The 21167-nt window shown below is 46.4% G+C and overlaps 1 protein-coding gene across 5 annotated transcripts in view; it reads left to right on the top strand.

Annotated features, from left to right (window-relative positions):
- Positions 1–1765: 1765 nt before the first annotated feature.
- LOC132470481 (receptor-type tyrosine-protein phosphatase gamma-like) overlaps positions 1766–21167 on the top strand; it is a 289677-nt gene continuing 270275 nt past the window's right edge. For 2 of the 5 annotated variants that reach the window (XM_060069138.1, XM_060069137.1), the window contains exon 1: positions 1766–2562. In XM_060069138.1, the coding sequence (XP_059925121.1) occupies positions 2475–2562 (88 nt within the window). In that variant the 5' untranslated portion in view covers positions 1766–2474. The remainder of the gene's footprint in view (positions 2563–21167) is intronic. The other 3 variants (XM_060069135.1, XM_060069136.1, XM_060069134.1) reach the window with 2 other exon arrangements.

A 21167-nucleotide genomic window follows, 5' to 3' on the forward strand; every position in this document is an offset into this window, starting at 1 on the left:
AGGCTGTGTATGCCAACTGACCGCACTATGGGGTCCATAAACTAGCAGCAGCAGCACTAAGATTATGGTTCAAGGTCTGAAGTTTTAGGAAATCAATTGCAAATAAGTGGGATTAAAAAAGTCTGTCTGGTAACAATTCTTATGCACACATTAAAGGCACCCAGTGCAACTTTATGTAAACATTCAATGAAAAATAAACATTCAATTTCTAGTCTTTTTTACACGTAGTAAGTTTCAATAACTCCATACCATTACATATCGACATTAAAGGAGCAAAGATGAGACGTTGTTGTGTGGTGAGAACTGATAGAAAATCGTAAACAACAACAATCGCCGGTGGGGAGAAGCCATTTTTCCATTAACTGGAAGCCTGCTTTATTTATTGTAGGTTACAAAAAATAAAGAAAATGGCGGCATTGTTGTTGTTATCGATTTTGTATCAGTTCTCACCACACAACGACGTCTCATCTTTGCTGCTTAAATGTCGGTATGTAATGGTATGGAGTTATTGAAACTTACTACGTGTAAAAAAGACTAGAAATTGAATGTTTATTTTTAAGCCTCGAAAGTTGCACTGGGTGCCTTTAATATTATACATTCAAATCAAACCTACCTATTTTCCACTTTTTGCTTCAAAAAGGCAGAATTGTATATAAGTAGCTTGGAAGTAAGATAATGTAAAAGGCTGGATCTCTATCTCCTGTCTGTTTGGTCTCCCCAGACGGTCTGCTACGCCGCAGTACGACTGCTGGGCCCCTGATTAGGTTGAGGAGGGTCTCGCGGGGCCAGAGTGCACTCACGTTTCAACCCCCGCAACGATGGGTGGCGACGAGTTTAAAGCCTCTGCACAGCAACCCAGTGTCTTCACTGGACTGTTCATGCATAAACCATCCGTACGTAGGTGCTGCCTTTCCACCTTTACTGGACATTTATACTGGTTTACCATAGCAATTTAAACAGCCTATGAACAGTAACCTTACTGTCTTTACTGGAAGTTTCCTTTAAATTATTATCACACAATGCTCTTGGGTATTACAGGACGGTCAAATCCTATTCTAGCCACTGAACGTGATGCTTGTCTTTACTGGCCAATATAGCCTCAAACTATAACATACTAGCCGGCTGTGTGTTTGTGCGTGTGTGTGGGATTTATACGTATCCAACAATGACAATATAAATTATGTATATATATATATATATATATATATATATATATATATATATATATATATATATATATATATATACACATATATAACATTATATTCTGTGTATATATATATATATATTGTCGTTATTGGATACAAATAAATATTATATATAGGTGTTTATGTATGTATGTATGTATGTATGTATATATATATATATATATATATATATATATATATATATATATATATATGTGTGTGTGTGTGTGTGTGTGTGTGTGTGAATGCGTAATATAGATAGATAGATAGATAGATAGATAGATAGATAGATAGATAGATAGATAGATAGATGGATAGATATGTCATTATTGTAGAGGTATAAATCCTAGATGTGTGTAGTACGACTGGTCCTTGTTGTGCGGTGCTAGAATAATGAGAAGCGTTTCCTCACAGGGCGCTAGGATCCAGACGAATGACTCTCTCTCTCTCTCTCTCTCTCTCTCTCTCTCTCTCTCTCTCTCTCTCTCTCTCTCTCTCTCTCTCTCTCTCTCTCTCTCTCTCTCTCTCTCTCTCTCTCTCTCTCTCTCTCTCTCTCTCTCTCTCTCTCTCCATCCTCGCCTTTCTCTCTGGACTGTTTTAAAGTCTCTGCCAGACTTGGGCTCACACGCTACTTCCTGGAGGGAGGAATGGAAAGCTTCCAGCCCTCTTCAACCATCCCTCTTCAACCATCCCCTCTGTGTTCATCCAGGAGCTGCAGCCCCAGCGCCGTGTCGCTGTCCCTACTGGTCCCCAGTCCCGGAGCTTCGGATCTCTGAGCTGCGTCGCTGTCCCCACTCGTCCCTATTAGTCCCGGAGCCGCGGATCTCTGAGCCGCGTCGCTGTCCCCACTGGTCCCGGACCCGCGGATCTCTGCGCGCTCCACTGATACACGCTTCGTGTCCATACACCGAATGATGAGGTCTGCTTTGGGGAACATCGAGGAGCTCTGCGGCTGTAGATTCTGACCGGGAAAGGCTCTTCTACACCGGTCTCAAACTCTCAGGTCGCCTGGTTATCATCCCCTGGTGAAGACCCCCTGGTTAAGACCCCCTGGTGATCCCCCGCGCCGCTTTACGCAGCAGGCGACCAGCTTCCAACCCAAGGATACCACTGTACCGCTTTACCAACATCTGTCCGTGATTGAAGATACCAAACAGTGGTCCGTGATTGAGGATACTGATTAGTGGTCCGTGACTTAGGATACCAAACAGTGGTACGTGACTGAGGATAACGAACCGCTGTCCGTGACTGAGGATACTGAGGATACCGAGCGGTGTCCGTGCTACCATGTGCAGGCTTCTGCGGTTGTGTTGCTGGTGGATTTTTCCCCTGATCTCCTCAGCCTTCTTTCTCTGCGGCGCCGACTGTCACCCAGGTAAGTTGGATCTCCAGATCCCTAGTCCCGTCTGCAGGGTTGATAAGACCGTCATCATCCGATGTGGATATCATGCCATTTACCCAACGGAACGTGGCTTTAGGCTGTTTTATTTGGTCATTTGTAGGGATAGCAGTCGCATTTGTTTTATGAACAGACATATATAGTGATGTATTCAATGAGCCAGAGCCAAACGTCTGAAAAAGGTTGGACCGCCGAGATGAAGTGTCCTGAATGATCCGCGTCATGTAAACTCTGCCCCCAAAGCCTCTCGCTTCAACATCTGCTTTTTAACCCTTTCAACGCCTACCCAATGCATGCAGAGTAGGGCGAGGGGGATTCACGCAAAGCGTTGGGATGTGTTGCGTCAGGACGGAGGTCCATACCCCCCTCTGGTTTAGGAGGGGAGTGGTCCCAGCTGAAGGACTGAGGTCAGGACCCATCTTAGGTTCAGGAGGGTAGGGGTCTTAGCTGAAGGACTGAGGTCCAGACCACCTCTGGTTGAGGGGGGAATTGGCCTCAGCTGCAGTACTGAGGTCCAGACCGGCTCTGGTTCAGGGGGGAACTGGCCTCAGCTGCAGTACTGAGGTCCAGACCGCCCCTAGTTCAGGGGGGTAGTGGTTTCAGGCAGTCAGGACTGAGGTCCAGATATCCAGACCCGCCTCTGGTTGAAGCCACACGTGGCCCTGCGTCCCGGTGCCCTGGTGTCACGTCGGGATGGACACAGGTCCTCTCTGTTTCCACTCTCTATTCCAGTAAAACATCACCTATGGACCCTGTGAGGCGCATCTCATAGTGGGCTTAATTTCACGACGTGGACATCCATCACATGGTTTATCATGTTAACTTGTGAAACTTTACGTTGGACAAAAACAACAGCGTTTGGGAGGCTGATAGTGTCGGACATGTTCAGATCTAGTTTCATCTGGACTTAACCATATGGGAAAACTAAAATAATGCACTTTGAATCATGAAGACAATAGTGCTTTCCTTTGAGATTTAGCTTAAGCAGTTTTGACCTTGACCCAAATGAAGTGCAATATCTGCGAACGAGTTTTGGCTTTGATCTGTTCGACCAATTACCGATGATTTCCTCTCAGTTCTTTTGCCCGCATGTGCGCATCATTTGTGTGACGAGGCATCCTGTGCGTCTTTTTCTCTTTTGTAGGGTATGCATTGTTGTCTTAATAATATAACTTATATACCCTGGTCCCATGAAGCTGTCTTGGTCCACATACTGCATCACAACGTCCTGAATAGTAGAGCAGGAGTCCTCTTTTGTCTCTGAATATTTGTGTTTACGTGTGTGTGTAAATAAGGAATACAGATATCACTGAGCCTGTGACCCACGATGAAGTGCCAACTGTACAAATTAAGTGGGCCGCAAATAAAAAACTCCCCGGATCCAGTGTTTCACCAGGTTGAGCGTTGAGTGAGTGATCTCACATTGTTTTCACCAAGAATCCTGTGGCTTATTTTGTTAATATTTTACCTGGGCTCACAGGGAGAGAGGGCTTATCAAGACAGAGCAGCAGAGAGATGCAGAGATGGCTGAACCAAGCGGCTTTCCTTGAAGCGCTGTCTGGTGGCAGTGTGTACACACTCAGGGCTTGCTTTCAGTGGCTGGGTGAATACCTAGTTAAGTGGGCATTGTTGAAGGGAAGAGCGGGGAGGAAACACTCACACGGTGCTGCGGGAGGCAGGCATCGGATGGGGACGGCTTTCCCCCGCGTTTTGTCTTTAATCCTGCCCTGCATCGTTCCGTAGATCATATCACACACTCACACACGTACGCATGCACACACACACACAAATTATAAAATATACACCCTTGCACTAAGCACAGTCCACCATTTGCTGAGTGTATATGTTGAAAATAAGTCAATTCAGTCCTAACTATTATGGGATATGAGTTGTATTCGTCAGTAAGTAATTATCTAATCACAATACAGGTTTGTATTTTTAACGAGGTGGTGAACCGTGAGATTTGAAATATTAGATAAGAGATTGCATTTTACATCGTACTAAAAAACTGTTCCGTAAGATAAGATGTGTGCTATTCTGAGATGGGTAGCCTACATTAGGGATTTCCACTGTATGGTGAGAATAATGTGGTTTTCACTGTAGTTTGTTTAGTCATTGTACTGTTTCCCCTTTAGCTCAACCTGTATTTTAGTTTTCTCCAAACCTTACATTTTTCTTTTATGTTTTTTTAGTGGAGCAAACTTACATCCAACCCCCAAGGGTGAGTGGTGTCTCCCCTGGGACCCCCCCCCCCCCCCTCCCCCGTGGTTGTGCATGTATTCACCCCATCCAGCTGCCTCTGAGTGAGGCCTGGACCGCTGGCACGACACCTCGGACGGGCTCAGCATCGCTTCCTCTTCTTCTATAAAACAAGCTTTAGATATAGATATACAGATATGGAAATAGATATATATGAGTGAGAATTAAATCTCGTAGAAATATAATAATCATCAAAATTTCTAATCTTTTTAGTGTGTCATTTATCTGTGACTGAAACGTAGCCGGTACGGGAAGACGGTCTATGTGTGTGTGTGTGTGTGTGAGCTGCAAGGGGACACTGATCTGTCAGCTCAAACACTGCCTGTCCTCATCATTTACTCCATAACCTGCCAGCCAATCAGAGGACACAGAGCTCAAATCACACACGTACCACCACCAGACCAGGCGCCTCCGTACAGGACGGAGCCGTAGCCTGTAGCATAAGGATAATCTCCTCCTTAGATAAGAGGAGGAGTCGGGAGACGTTAATGGGAGGAAGAGAACCGAAGAGCAAAAGACGGACTAGAGGAGGAGTCGGGGCTTCAGTCTGTCGCAAGCTGTGATGGGGGGGGGGGGGGGGATTGGGATCCATCGCTCTCCGACTGTCAGGGAAAAGAGCAAACAAAAACAAAGCTGAGCGTTTGTCATAATCTCACAGGCGCCTGAGCCAGCATATCTTTCACGACCCACTTCCTAGTGGCCTGTCTCCTTTCTTTATTGTTGCCTTACCAACCTTTTGCTGCTCTTGGGCGCTCTGCGTGAATGCCTGTAGGTGTGTGTGTGTGTGTGTGTGTGTGTGTGTGTGTGTGTGTGTGTGTGTGTGTGTGTGTGTGTGTGTGTGTGTGTGTGTGTGTGTGTGTGTGTGTGTGTGTGCGCGCGCGCGGGTGTGTGTGTGTGTGTGTGTGTGTGTGTGTGTGTGTGTGTGTGTGTGTGTGTGTGTGTGTGTGTGTGTGTGTGTGTGTGTGTGTGTGTGTGTGTGTGTGTGTGTGTGTGTGAATTTATCTGTATGTGTGTCAGTGAATGCGTGTTATTGTGTCTGTGTGCATCAATACGTGTACGTGTGTGAGTGATTGCTTGTACCTGTGTGTGTGCATGAATGCATGTAAGTCTGTGTGTGTGTGGATGCATGTGTGTGTGTGTGTGTGTGTGCGTGAATTTGTCTCTGTGTGTGTGAGTGAATGCGTGTTATTGTGTCTGTGTGCATCAATACGTGTACGTGTGTGTGTGTGTGTGTGTGTGTGTGTGTGTGTGTGTGTGTGTGTGTGTGTGTGTGTGTGTGTGTGTGTGTGTGTGTGTGTGTGAATGCGTGTACGTGTGTGTGTGCGTGAATGTCTGCGTGTGCATGTGTCCATCCATGTGTGCGTGCACACACAGCTGCACTGGTTCTCCATGGCGTGTTCTGTACGAGTTCAGTAAGCAAATTAGGCATTTTGCATTTGCTATCCATCCTGAGCAAGCCCCCCGAGTCCTTATCTGCACCTCTGTAGGTCTTTTGTCACAGCGATAGGTGAAGGTTGACATTTAGGGGGTGAGGAGGGTGTGTGTGTGTGTGTGTGTGTGTGTGTGTGTGTGTGTGTGTGTGTGTGTGTGTGTGTGTGTGTGTGTGTGGGAGGACGGGGGGCTTCGCGATTGGATATACTTGGCGGTCCTCCGTGCCAACATTATCGTTGTCATCATCTCGGAGCACAGCGGCCATTATCTGGCCCTGCAGTGGCCAGGAATCTCCGATATCAGCCGGGTCACTCTATCAGCCAACCTGTCATCGCCAGGCCTGCTCCCCATTACAGATTGATTAAAAGATTGTGTGTGTGTCTCAGGGAACATGGTGCTGATGGGTGGGTAGTGGGGGGGAGATGGGTGTGGTGATCAGTGTCAGAGAGTTTTCTGTGTAAGATGCCATTTGGAAGCCTAATTGTTGCCTGGCGATTACAAAGGGAGAGAGGGGGGGGGCGGGGGGTTGGTGAGGGCAGGAGAGGTTTACATCTGAGAACCCAACGTGGCTCCATCGATCGAGAATAAAGCTGGTTGTAGCGCACACCAAACAAGATAAATCTGTCCGATAAGGACAACAATGGCCCTGATGATAATATTAAATTCATGCTGTTAATAACATCTTGCAAAAAAAAAAAAAAAAAGATCTTATGTTCCTTTCTTTTTTCAGATTTTTTTATCGTGCTTGGCCAAGCATACAGATGAGGGTGTTTAATCTGTTCCTTATCACTGCTCCATTCTCTGCTAAATGTATGCACCTAATAAGCTGCCAGGTCCTTGTAGCTATAACTGGTGCATGAGGAGATTCGGCGTGGCCTCTCTCTCTCTCTCTCTCTCTCTCTCTCTCTCTCTCTCTCTCTCTCTCTCTCTCTCTCTCTCTCTCTCAATAGGCTGCCAGATAGAAGAGTCACCGCCTGATCAGCACCTGGCTGTGTCTGTTTGCTCTTCTTCTGCCTCTCCCTCATTGTTCCACTTCATTGTTTTAATTAAGTCTCCGGCCCCAAGCACCTTATTTGCATCAGAATAGGTGTTTCTGGAAGTTCTGTTTTTTTCACTTTTCTTTGACCACTCGTTACGCTATTCCATCTGGTGTGCAGAGGTCAAAGGAGGTGTGCACGAGCTTTGAGGTTTGAGCTTTTTTAAACAGTGAAAATTTGAAATTCAGTAAACCGATAAAATTAAATGCTTAAAAGTTCTAACTGACCTTCAGTCTTTACTTTCTTAGCCAGGGAGTTGGTGGAGACACAATCCAAAATAATTTTTTAGATTGGATTTTTGTCTGCATCTGCAAAGCTAATTTGAAATGAAATTTACTCAAAATAATATAATTTGTGTTGCGCTATGTCCTCATTAAATTAATGATCATTAGAACATTCCTATTTTCCAAACCCTGGTACATAGTGTTATTACCTTCAGACCACAGATGCACTGTGCTCATTAATTAAGGTACATTCCTAATGTCCAAACCCTGAGACGTCATGTTATTACCTTCAGACCAGAGATGCAGGACCGCTCTTCGGGCCCAGGCTCAGCTCACTTGGCCCTCGCCTGCCTTCACTGTCCCCACTGGCTCTGAGGGGTGCGGTAGCTTGGCCCCTGTGTTAAAGCGGGCCCCGTGGGGAAAGCCTGTCAGCTGGACGGAGGCCGGCTAACTTGACTGATGGCAGCAGCAGAACGCTGGGTGTAGAGGTGAGGACGAGCAGGTGAGTGGGGCACTGGAGGGACACACTGATGTCTGTGTCACTTCTGCTTAGATCCCACTACGGCCTGTGCCTTCAGATTACAGACTGTGTGTCCTAACGCCAGCTCCTAGTCTTTATCTCCTCACGTGGGTTTGTCGCATGACTAAAGCATGCCTCAATTTTGGTACCGCGTTTAATTTCCCCCGAGTTAAAAAAAAAAGTCCAGAAAAGGATAATAACAACACAGTCTGAATGATCACCATTTGGTTGTATTTTGTCTCTTTGATGAAGATGGCGTTCCAACACCTGCACACAGGGAGGGGTGGGGGGGTAGTTTTCTGTTGTATAATTCAATTTTTGGGATAATTGATTGAATAAATAAGGAGAGTTAGCCATTTCATTCATTACTGACGAAAGCAATTAAAATGAGGATACAAGTGCAGACCTCAATATCCTTCTCAGGAAGCAGAATGAAACACATGCGTCTTCTAATCAGATTGTTTTATAGTGAGTGCTCAATATTAGCATTTGATTCAAATAAACGGACCATTAGCACATTAACCCCTTTTTATAGAGCCCAAGAATATAGTCTATACATTTGTGTTCAAGGAAAAGAGGTGAGTTGTGTACACACATCGGGTATGTCGCCTAAATGTTCTGACGGGATTATAAGAGAGCATTGATTCATAAAGCCCTTTTACTTCCCCATCAAAAGGGAGGCAAAGTGCTAAAATTCATTCATCACTTCATCTGTTCCACTTCCACCAGCCCCCCCTCACCCGCTGACTTTATCGCCTCCTGCTCTTGAATTAATTTTCCCTGTAACACCCATTTGTATCAGACAAGAGTTCCCCCACACAGTCACTGCCTGCACTCCAGCCTCCAGGCACTCATTATGGGCCCCAATCAGGGTTATTGTTGTTTTTAACTCAAAACCGCTTTGCTTTTAGCCACGATGAACAGGTAACAGCAACATTTCTGTTTGATTCAAATGAGAAAACCTCTTAATTTTTAATATAGCCTTTTTAGTAATATCAATGAGATGTAGCCTGGCACCTTTCACCATCCTACTTAAGAAGGCTGAGGCTGGAGCTTTAGTGGGCGCCCATTTGGACCAGCTGCAGACCTCAAAGCAGAGAGAGGCTCGAGAAACCAAACCAAGTGGAAGGGGAGGAAGAGATTCCCACATGACAAGGCGGGTTGCGTCACATATTCAGTGTTCTGAATGTGAGTGGGGGAGTGTGCACAGCCCTCCTCATTAAATTATTGCAGTGGCGTTGGTTCCTCCACTTTAATGCTTCGAAGACACTGGCTTCCTCCTTGGAGAGACGGAACTTGGGGGCCACGAGATGACTGTGTAGACCAATTTGTCTTCCTTCTAGGGAAGGCAGTTTAGACCACAGCACCCTCTCTTTGGCTCTCTCTCTCACTCTCTCTTTCTCTCTCTCTCTCTCTCTCTCTCTCTCTCTCTCTCTCTCTCTCTCTCTCTCTCTCTCTCTCTCTCTCTCTCTCTCTCTCTCTCTCTCTCTCTCTCTCTCCCATCCTCTGGTGACCTCTTCTTGTCTTACATCTCTATTCCGTGAGCCCTCTAGTTAGTTTACACCCAATCCCCTGTGCTCCTACTTGTCTCACTGTCTCATAATTGGAAGGTGTGTAAATTCACAGTCAATTGTGTATATAGATATTTAGAAATAGACGACTTTCACACACATCCATTACAAAGGGTAGTAAATGCATTTGTGATGATTTGGATTGTTATTCAGAAGGGTTTTGACACAACTTTGACATGGGGGGGGGGGGATTAAGCTTTCGGTTTTACAGTACATATATTTGGTTAATTTAATGCATAAATCAGGAGCATTAACCATTCACTTTATTACAAAAGCAATTTAGATGAAAATACAAGTACAGACGCAATATCCTAAGGCTGCAATATCCAATATCCTCCAAGTTGGATTAAGAACTGATATGGAGCCCAAGAATAATGTCTTAAATTGGTTGATTGTGGATATAAATATTTTTTTAAAGATTGCAAAAATCCCCTGTGACTATGCTCACACGGACACACACAAACAAAATAGAGACTTGCAAGAAGGATTTTTTGGGCAACGTTTACGTCGATGCACTGGAAGGAAGTCATCTGGATAACGTCAACACATGTACCACACTGAAAGTGCTCAATGTGCAGGGGTTTCCACATCTGCTCACATCTGCCTGTATTTTAGTTTCTTCTGTAGCTTTGTTCTTCTTCATACATCCCTGTAGTTGCCTTCCTGTAGCAGAGAACTGGGATTACTCCCATCTTCTGTACCGTTCAGACACGGCGTGACAGCGCACAGCTTGTAGCTGCAGGCCTGAAACTGTCATCCTGCTGACAGGTGTGTGTCAATGTAGAGAGCGTTCTTAATCTGAGCTCGTCTCACACCACTCTTTGAGGTCAACAATGTGCATTGCGTCGCTGGCTTCAAGAGAAAAATGAACCAAAAATCGAAATGTGACACCCAAGGTGAGTCAATAATCAGTATTGAGAGATGAATGCTCCAATTTGTATTAGTGGGAGTCCTCTTCAGATAATCTAAACTGGAATGCATCATCTTTCTCTGGCAGAAAGATGATGATGTGGCCAAGTCAATGCTTTCAGATGAAGACAAATGTGTTTTGGGGTTGCTATGCAGGGGCTGACCTTCCGGCTTGTTCTACAACAGGACTCCTTGCTCCTCTAACCAGATGTTGAACAGATGTGCGTCGCTAATATCACCCCAGGGTGAACTGATTTTTACTCTTTCCAACTCAATCCTCGGATGATATGATCATTCCTACATTTAACCTTCGAAGTGCCTTCTGTCAAATCAAATCTTCAGAAAAGTGCATTTGTATCTCCCACCGCCTTACCCATGAACTCCCCCTTTTTATTAGGTGGCTTATCTGTTTTCCAGACGTTACTCTGAACGTTGTTACCTGAATTTGGAGGGAGTGAGCGAGCTTGTTATGGGAGAGATGCTCTTTCTGCAGCAGTTCAGTCCGAGGGGCCGTCTCCCCTCGTTCCTCACTGTTAGACAAGCGTCTGTGTTCCACATGAAACCCTTTTGGATTTATGCCGCAAGTGTGGCTATCTTTCTTCTGTTAATCACCCCAGGCCGGCGCGGTGGCTCCTGGTGTCCCCCAGGTCGATGGATGACCCGCGGGGGAAATCGAATGGAAAGCATCCAAGCCCGACACTCCAGAAAGTACCTTTCTGCATGGTGCCATGCTGAGCCAAATAATAGGAAAGGGAGCTAGTTCTCTATTTACTGTTGGCTTCGGATCTGATGGAAAAGTGCCTTCTCCACCCATTCATCAAGTGTACGGCTGGAATAGAGAGGAGCCTTATTATTCCATATATCTTAAAAATATAAGTTCTCCCGAAACGGGCGCCTTGGTGATCTTATTGTTTGATCATATGCTTGAATTGTGGTTAAATCTGTTGCTGTGAATTCAAATCGTAATGATTATCGGATTTTAACAGACAGGTAAATCTTGTTATCAAGACACTTTCGACTTGCACTCGTGATTTGAGAAAAGCACATGCATGTGCTTTTAATGGCACATGCATGTGTTCTGTTCAGAAACCCAAGACAAAACATGAATGGACCCATCTGCTTTGAGAAAAATGTTCCACTCTTATTCCAATCCTAATGATTTGTAGAAGAGAAAAACACCCCGTTTGTGTGCTTCAAAGGCTTGCTTTAGCACTCAATCAGTTCTCAATTTGAGCTATCTGCCTCTTCGACTCTTTTAGTCTTTCAGTTGGAGTAAAACCAATCAAGATGTTAGTGACATGTTTTACCTTCGCTTTAAGTAGTAGGCCTATTGCATTGGCAGTAAAGTCATTACATTCTAACTTTGTAGGAGTAGTGTGAGTAATAGTAATAGTGAGTGATCTTCTTTCCTTGTGTTTCCTTGTGTTACTCTTTCTCTGGACCTCAGGCCTATTCCATCTTCTTGACTTTCTCTGGTGTCTCATGGCGTTGATGATGCGACGGTTCTAGAATCAACAGAGAAGGCAATGACTTCCTCTATAGCTGTACAGTATGGGGCCGTGTACGAGACACCATGGCCAATTCACTGCCTCCTCCATGCTGTGTTGAGCTCTGTGTTCTGGAACGTTCCGAGGCCCGACACTCACACAAGCCTCCTTCAGGGGCCCTGTCGTCGACGCCACACTTCCTGCTCCCTTCTTCTTCTTCTCTTGCTTCCTGGCCTTGTGCTATTCTCTATTTAAACCGCACCTAATTGACGGTGTGGATAATAAGTCTCTAGTGAGTGTTTTTTGTTGCTTTGCTGCAAAAGGCTGGTACCATTGCCATGATTGTCGTTCTGATAACTAAAGCTGCGTCAACGCAGCTTGCAGTAAGACTCTGTCAATGTTTAAGACCTGCTGTACACTTGTGCACTTGGAAAGTTGAACATCACACATGCATAAATATTCATCACCAGCTTCCTAGTATTACCGAAAGCCATGCAAACACTTTCTCATCTCCAGGTGGCTGAAGTCGACAGCCATCGCTGTCCCCAGCAGCAGCTCAGCTTCATGTCACACCCTTTGTTTGCTCACAGAATGGTCTTATCTCAAGATGGGTGATAATTTATGAATTAATAATAGTATGATGAAGGGGGATCACAGCACATCTGCCACAGTTTCATTTGAGACCTACAACAGGAAACAGTCACAGTTCCTGATACTTGTTTTTCCTCACTTTCATTACTCACTATCTATTTTGTGTGCAAATCAGTGTTGCATCCAAAGGAGGAAGTCCGGCCACTGAGTCGTAGTCACAGTGAACAAAAGCGATGCTCAGCTATCGTATTTGGGAAACATCCTACCAGGAACACAGTTTAATGCTTCAAGTCTAGGAAATTACCCCAGATTGTGCAGAAATGTCACAGAATCTTTCAGCAATCCTCTTAAGAGCTGATTACTGTGTTTGGTTCAGGGGTGTTGCTTTGCCATTTATCTCCGCGTGAGCTTACTCTGTCTCTGTTATTTCTAGTGAATTGCATTGCAGGGCACTCAAATGCAATGATTGCTGCTGAGACAGTTCAGTAAACTTAATATAAATTAACCTTTTTATAGTGTCATCTTAAAAGTCTGCTTTGAAAAATGTTGGCTCTTTCAATGGTAGATTGTAAATACATTTTCCCCTCTCTGACCGTAAAGATAATTAACAGCATCTCCTCTTTCAAAGTAGTAATAGCATACACAGACCCCAGCTTATTGTAAATATGCTGCCATTGATATTACTGCACTACTGGTGAGAGAAGAGATTAAAGGTTGTCCAATGTAGCCGCTGAATATGCATTCGGACGGCCGCCTACTACAGCTGGAAAAAGGGAAGCTCTTCTCCATGTGGACGGTTTCTCTGGGTATGAAAAGATATATCATGAGAAATCAGATTGCTCAGATCCTGTTCCATGCATTATCCTCAATCAAGCAAATCACAATTATTTAACAGAAAGTAGGAAGACACAGCCACAACACAACCTTTCTTGCTGTCGTAATATATAGTTGCTAAAACACCTATGTAGTCCACACTTTGTAAAAATCAACCTCTGAGGAAAATCATTATTTTTTCTTCTCCACAAATTCTGCTAATCTGTGCATAAACAGATGCTGTTTATGCACAAATTGTGGATGCTGTACCACAATTTGGTGTTAGTCACTGTGTCCATGCACCTTGAGTGTGACCCATGTCGGCATATTGGACATGCAAACTCTGAGTTCATCTCGGTGTCTCAGTTCAGGGAGTCAAGAGTCAAAAGCAGCCGGTCCTGAACTCTTCACCCTTCACCACATAGTGAAGGTGTTCTATTCCCACCTCCTGCCCTGGAGCATTCTGCTGCTGCTCCGGCTTCGTGGCTTCTCCTCAGGGAAGCGTTCCTGGCTCACATATGAGCCAGGAACGACGGGCAACCTGGGCAACCCGGAAAAGGTAGATGCTAATTATTATCAGCAGTCTCAGTTCTAGCGAGGTTAGCCATTGTCAGCCATAACCGTTGATAACACGTTGAAATGTTTTCACACACATAACATGTCCACAGACACTGGACAGTACTGTGCCTGATTTAATGAGACACAACTAAGACAGAGTTGCTAATAAATAGTATATAACTACAGCTTTCACCCTGCTCGATGTGCAGAGCATCCATCTTGGATAATGATTTCATGGTTCTTAGGTTTTTCCCGACCTCAGGGTTCGATATCTGGTTGAAATTTTGCGACTAGGAACTTCTGGAAGTTGGAAAAGTCCAACTTCCCAGGTAAAATAGGAGGCACCATTAAGCATTTATAGTTGTTGATTCGTTCACAATGGAAGCTAGAATGTGGTGGTGGATGCTTTGCCTGTCTCATCTCATCTCATTTTCGTCCGCTTATCCGGGGTCGGGTCGCGGGGGGAGCAGCTCAAGCAGGGGGCCCCAGACTTCCCTTTCCCGGGCCACATTGACCAACTCTGACAGGGGGAACCCGAGGCATTCCCAGGCCAGTGTTGAGATATAATCTCTCCACCTAGTCCTGGGTCTTCCCCGAGGTCTCCTCCCCACTGGACGTGCCTGAAACACCTCCCAAGGAAGGCGCCCAGTGGGCATCCTTACCAGATGCCCGAACCACCTCAGCTGACTCCTTTCTAAGTAAAGGAGCAGCGGCTCTAATCCGAGTTCCTCACGGATGGCTGAGCTTCTCACCCTATCCCTAAGGGAGACGCCAGCCACCCTTCTGAGAAAACTAATCTCGGCCGCTTGTACCCGCGATCTCGTCCTTTCGGTCATCACCCAGCCCTCATGACCATAGGTGAGGATAGGAACGAAGATCGACCGGTAGATCGAGAGCTTTGCCTTGCGGCTCAGCTCTCTTTTCGTTACAACGGTGCGGTAAAGCGAACGCAATACCGCCCCCGCTGCTCCGATTCTCCGGCCAATCTCACGCTCCATAGTACCCTCACTCGCGAACAAGACCCCGAGGTACTTGAACTCCTTCACTTGGGCTAAGGACTCATTTCCTACCAGCAATCCATCGGATTCCTGCTAAGAGTCATGGCCTCAGATTTAGCGGTGCTGATCCTCATCCCAGCCGCTTCACACTCGGCCGCCAGCCGATCCAGTGAGTGCTGAAGGTCACAGGCCGATGATCCAATGAGGACCACATCATCTGCAAAAAGCAGTGACGAGATCCTCAGACCACCGAACTGCAACCCCTCCCCACCACGACTACGCCTCGATCAGTGTTTCCGCTAGAAGAAATTGGTGCCGGTCATGTGACCGGGAAGGTTTCATTTTACCGGTCAAATTGGAAAAAAAACGGTCGGATATTGTCCGTGTTTATTGCACTTAAAAAAATTGATAGGCAGGCTATATAAAGAAGAAGAAGTGTGTGATCATATTTTGATTCGCCATGGTTGTTAAATACCGGTGCTCCGCAAAGCTTGCCGCCGGCTTTCGCTAGCTTGCCGCCGTTTAGTTCATAAACCTACGGTAGTCTATAGGGGAGCGTGTCTATGTTCCCCGAGTCCTATGTTCCCCTCTTTGTATGAGACTGGGGAACATAGGACCCTTTTTTTTAAAAAGGGTCCTATGTTCCCTGCTTTTCCCAAAAAAGGGTCCTATGTTCCCTGATATGTATGTGACCGGGGAACATAGGACCCTTTTTTTTAAAAAGGGTTCTATGTTCCCCGGTCTGTTACTTTTTCCACCATTACTGCCAAATTCCGGCCGAAATAACTACCATTGCATGTCTTTACCTTTTGTGGAAGAGGGAGAGACGTCGGAGAACCTGACGCAGTATATTCATACGCCGGTAAACAAACCCCGAGAAGCCCAATCCCTACGAGAGCTCCCCGCGCTACGGCCATCCGGAGGCGCACAGAGCTTTTGGCCGTGATATTATTATACAATTATATTATATACTATTATATAAAGAGCTCAGGGAGTCGCAAACGGCAACAATCACTTTCTCCTCCATGCTGCAGTTCACCCCGGACTGCACTGCACTGAGTTGGCCGGTTGAACGCTGATTGGCTGTTACGTTAGACATGTCACTCTGTTGAACGCCGAGTGGCTGTCTTTACGCGAATGCCGCGTCAAAGTTTAAATATTTTTAAAAATTGATAGATTGCGGGGAACATAGGACCCTTTTCTGGGAAAAGGGTCCTATGTTCCCCGCTTTTCCCAAAAAGGGTCCTATGCTCCCCGGTATGTATGGCTACAGGGGAACATAGGACCCTTTTTGGGGAAAACCGGGAACATAGGACCTGCTCAATTTTGTTCTGCTCAATGGTTGAATCTCCTCGCGACTGAATGTTTGTATACAGCGCGCATGCTGTATGAGCGCAGGGTTGATGCGCTCCACTTTTTTCTGTGGAGAACCAGCGCCTTGAACATTAAGCATAAAACGAAACCGGATCGTTTTCGCCCGTTTCGGCTCCGTGTGGACGGGGCCTTATTTCCAATCGGTCATTCTGACCGGAGACATTTAGAATTTTCGGTCCTCCTCATTTTTTTCTGGTCAAAGACCGGTAATTACCGGACAACGGGAACTCTGGCCTCGATATCCTGTCCATGTATATCACAAACAGGATTGGTGACAAGGCGCAGCCCTGGCGGAGACCAGCACCCACTGAGAGCGAAACTGACTGGCTTTGCCTGTGTGGACCTCAAATTAAACCTTGCCTCTTTTACTCCAGGGTACACATACTGACTAGAATGAATATAATGCATGCATATCCCATAATATAATAGTTCAAGCAAAAAGCCCAATCCCACACTGTAGCCACTGTATAACGATGGTGCCATTTGAAGGGAGCCGTCCTCCTGAGTGTGGAATACTTTCAGCCACCGTCTCTCCAGAGTACACCACTCCATGGCAGAGAGGGAGGTAGGCAGACAGACGTGTTTGCATTAATAAGAGCACAAATGGAAGGACTATCTATACATCCAGGGGACTCACGTATATATATATATATATGTAAAAAGGGAAGACTTTAACAGACAAAGGATGACATTCAGCAGCTAGTGACGGCAGAGAGTGTTGCGGAGGCTAAAGATAATGGATGTGAATTGGATTAAATGGGATGGGTGGAGAGACATTAGCAGTTGGGTCAGAGCCTCTATTGTAGTGTGAGTCACTTCCCCCCGTCTATCTCACTAATTAGCCTCTAGTTGAGTCAGACAGTCAGACACCCCCTCCCAGCCCACCTTCATCTGTCCCATATAGAAAAATAATGGTGCGGGGGTGTGTGTGCGTGTGTGTGCGTGCGTGTGTGCGTGCGTGCGTGTGTGCGTGCATGCGTGCGTGCGTGCGTGGGTGTGTGTGTGTGCACGCAGGCCTGTGTAGAGATGAAGGACTGGTTATTGCGAGCTCGGTATGTCCGCCTCCCTCAGGACTGCGTTTATGTTTGTTTGTTTGTGTTGTGGAGGATTTGCTGTTGCCCAGCTGCAGCGGTGACGGTGAGGACAACAACATGGCACTATCTATACTAATGAATTCTGTATTTATTCTGTAACGGTCCGGAGCCATACTGGAACCAGATTCATGAACACTTCTTCAAGAGGCTATAATGTTCTAAGATACAGTAGAGAGCAGAGGACAGCATCGCCTTCACCTTGATGTTGATGGCAAGACCTGAGTCCTCCCCTATGGAGCTTGAGCTCAACTAAGGAAGTGCTGAATTAAATACAACTTGCAAAACGATGTACTGTATCGGAAACAAAGAGTACCGCGTGCCACTCCTTATCATGATCACCATTCCAGGCAGGAGTCTAACATGTTGGAAACTTTCAACCTGGGAGAAAAAACTAAGCCATTGTTATTGTGGAACGATAACACAAGACCCCCCAAGCTTCCTTCAGCCGGAGAGCATCGAGCGAGCGTGCCTCACTGCTGGGAGCAGCCATGGTCGCTCTCCAGAGAGCGGGAGCGTCTCAGGAATGGCCTGAGCCTCCTGCGTGGTTTGACAGGCCCTGTGATGTCACCTCAGCCAGCCAGCCGTGAGCGGAATGCTAATGGGGCGGCCTGTGATCCCGGGCGTACCGGTCTGTGTTATTATGCAACAGGCAAACCGCCGCTCAGATCCTCAGAGAGAGGGAGAGAAAGGTGGACAAGCACGCTGGGGCTGGGCTCCTTTTCTATCTGCTACCATTTCTGCGTTCATTGCAATATGAGATGAAGTCTTTTAGTTATTCTCTGCTCAAATGCAGTAAACTGAAAAACAATACTTTTGTTTTTGGCCGTCGCTGGTTAGGGGTGGGCTTTTCATCACTGAACCCCACACATGACCTCTTGGATGATAGTTAGTCCTACCTGTATAAACAACATATCGGGCTTGGGGTAGTGGGTGGGCATCATGGATGAGATGGGATTGGGAGGCAGTGACAGCTTATAACCTGTTCCAAATGGATTTGTAATAGCTATCCAGAGGGGTGGTGATCGGCTGGATGCCGTGACACCAATTTGAATGCAGATTTGAGACGTGGCCGAGGGACCTGGCTCTGGGTAAAAGCATGAGAGGCCTGTGCTCACGTGTGCCTGCAGTCTGGAGCGTTCAGCCACGGCTCCATCGGTTCCTAACCCATGGGTGAGCAAGTGTGCATAATGGTGTGCATGATCAGCTGTGGAGGTGCTTGGCTGTGCATGTGTGCGACCGTATTCAAGACGTTCCATTTCTTATTGCTTGTGTTTGAGTCTGTGTTTGTGTATGATGCTGTTAATGCCTAATGTGGAAAGAAACATGCATATTGGGCGGCATGTGGCTTAGGAGGTAGGGCGGGTTGGCTGGTAACCGGAAGGTTGCTAGTTTGATCCTCGGCTCCACATAGCTGAGTGTCGAGGTGTCCCTGAGCAAGACGTCTCACCCTGAATGCTCCCGACTAGCTGGCTGTCGCCTTGCATGGCTGACAACGCCATGGGTGTGTGAATGTGTGCATGAATGGGTGAATGTTAGGCAATATTGTTAAGTGCTTAGAATGGCCGCTGGTTATAAATGCACTGTATAAAGGCTATTTACCATTTACATTATAAGGTAAAGGGAGACCTAATTCCTTGTTTTATTCCTTATTTTCGCCCATATATTGAGCTTGTTAGCAGGACATGTATGTCCCTGCCCCCTGCTGGGGGCAGGCGCTGGGCAGGAGGCTGGGTGTAGCAGCAACACACACACAGAGAACCACCAACAGTGTGAGCCGGCCTGGGGACAACACAAAGAAAGGCAGCAACTCACTGGCTTTTGGCTCATCACACACATGGAGCTTACGGAAGAGATGTAAAAACAAAACAGGTTGTGTTCTGCCTTCTCCCCTGCGCTCCTCATTTTCCTCCTTTACTGCAGCTCTGTGAGAGTGGCTCACCAGCTTCCAGATCATATTGATCCCAAAATAACTTCAAAGGGGCTGGCTGACTTAAGACTACTGCTGGAGAGAGAGAGAGGAGGAAGAGGAGGTGGAGTGGGGGGGGGGGGGTTAAGAAGGGGGGAGGGACGGACACAGAGCAGTCGGTTGGGAAACCATAATGAGGGAGGAGCCACAGAGAAGAGGAAGCTCTGGGGGAGAGCTGTCAGCCATAGGTCTGCACTGTGTAACGTGCACTATGTCTCGTGCTTGACCTGATGCTACGATCCATTACATAACTAGCTCTAAAGGAATAGGACCCTTAATGTGGTGACCATTCAGAGCCATAGCTTTAGGCAGATGCATGTTAAACACGTTTAGGGCGGTTGATTTTTTACTTGCCATTTATTTTGCAAGCCAATTCGTAGACGGCTTCTTACTTGTTTTAATGCAAAGCTGCAGTTTTCATTTCATTAAAGGGATATGGATATTGAGAAATGCTACGCAAATTAGCTTACATGTGTGTTTTGTGCAAGCACACAAATGCATTAGTTCATATTATTGGCAGCTGTAAAAAAAGAAAAAGGCATCAAGCGAGCATTATGCGCTGTTGTTGTGAAGATTGTGTTGCAGACACGGCTGTCTGGAGGGAACTTTTAATGTGGAATATGCCTTCAGTCAGACAGCACTTAGGAGCCTATTGATCGGGGGAAGAAAGCAAGTAGGACCAGATGGGTGGCAGAGCCAGGGGAGATCTGGTCTGAGAGCCACCCTGAGAGGTGGGAGGATGAGGACAGAATATCACACCAGACCCGCCCACCCGCGCCTCAATTAAACAACAGTGCAGCAGCCCTTCCCCTATAGCTGTACCCTAAACCGCTGGCTGCTGGGCCCCCTGGGACCAGTCCGCAGCACGGGGGCCACTGCTGCCTGTGGCTGGGAACCCATGGAGGACCTCTCAACGTGGAGGGGAACCATTCAGTAGGGTCCTGAGTAGGAAGCAGATAGGTACAACTTTATTAGTCCCCCGGAGGGGAGAGTGCTTGCAACACAGCAGCAGTGGAAGACACGGGATATAATACAAGTAGTGGTATGAGTGATAGTAGTAGTAGTAGTAGTAGTTGTAGTAGTAGTACTAGTAGTAGTAGTAGCGCTAGCAGTATTATAGTAGTAACAGTAGTTGCAGTAGTAGCGGTAGTTACATTAGTAGAAGAAGTTGTAGTATTGGTAGTAGTAGATATAGTTTTAGTAGTAGAAGTAGTAGTATAATTAGTTTTAGTAGTAGTATATTATGTTGTTTTAGTAGTACTAGTATATTTAGTTGCAGGCAGGACATGTAAATCATGAGGATATCAGAGCAACTTTACATCCTGAATCTCATATCCATCAGGGCACGCGTGCTACATGGAGTACAACAGAAAAAGATTCCCGATCGATATAGATGGAGACTGAGTGAGGAGCTGTGTTCGTGCTGACCATAACTTCTGCTAATGGCCCGTGGTCCGAGTGTTCTGAACCCACCGGCCCCTGTCTGCTCACACACACACATGCACACGCACGTGCGTGGCCGTGAGGATAAATCAAGCATAGTACAGCAGCCTAATAGATGCTCGTTGGGTTTCTGGACCGTTCTTTGGCATGGACAGTGAGCCATAAATAGCGAGCGTAACCCTCTTTGACAAATGGCCTCGGACCCCCCCCTCTCGGCGTGTTTCACACTGGCCGTCTGAGGCCAACGTTGTGATGGGACGTTTGAACAGAGCTGACAGGAGAGGGATTATCAGCGGCGGCGTAGTA

Source organism: Gadus macrocephalus, chromosome 13, assembly GCF_031168955.1.
Source record: "Gadus macrocephalus chromosome 13, ASM3116895v1".
NCBI lineage: Eukaryota > Metazoa > Chordata > Actinopteri > Gadiformes > Gadidae > Gadus > Gadus macrocephalus.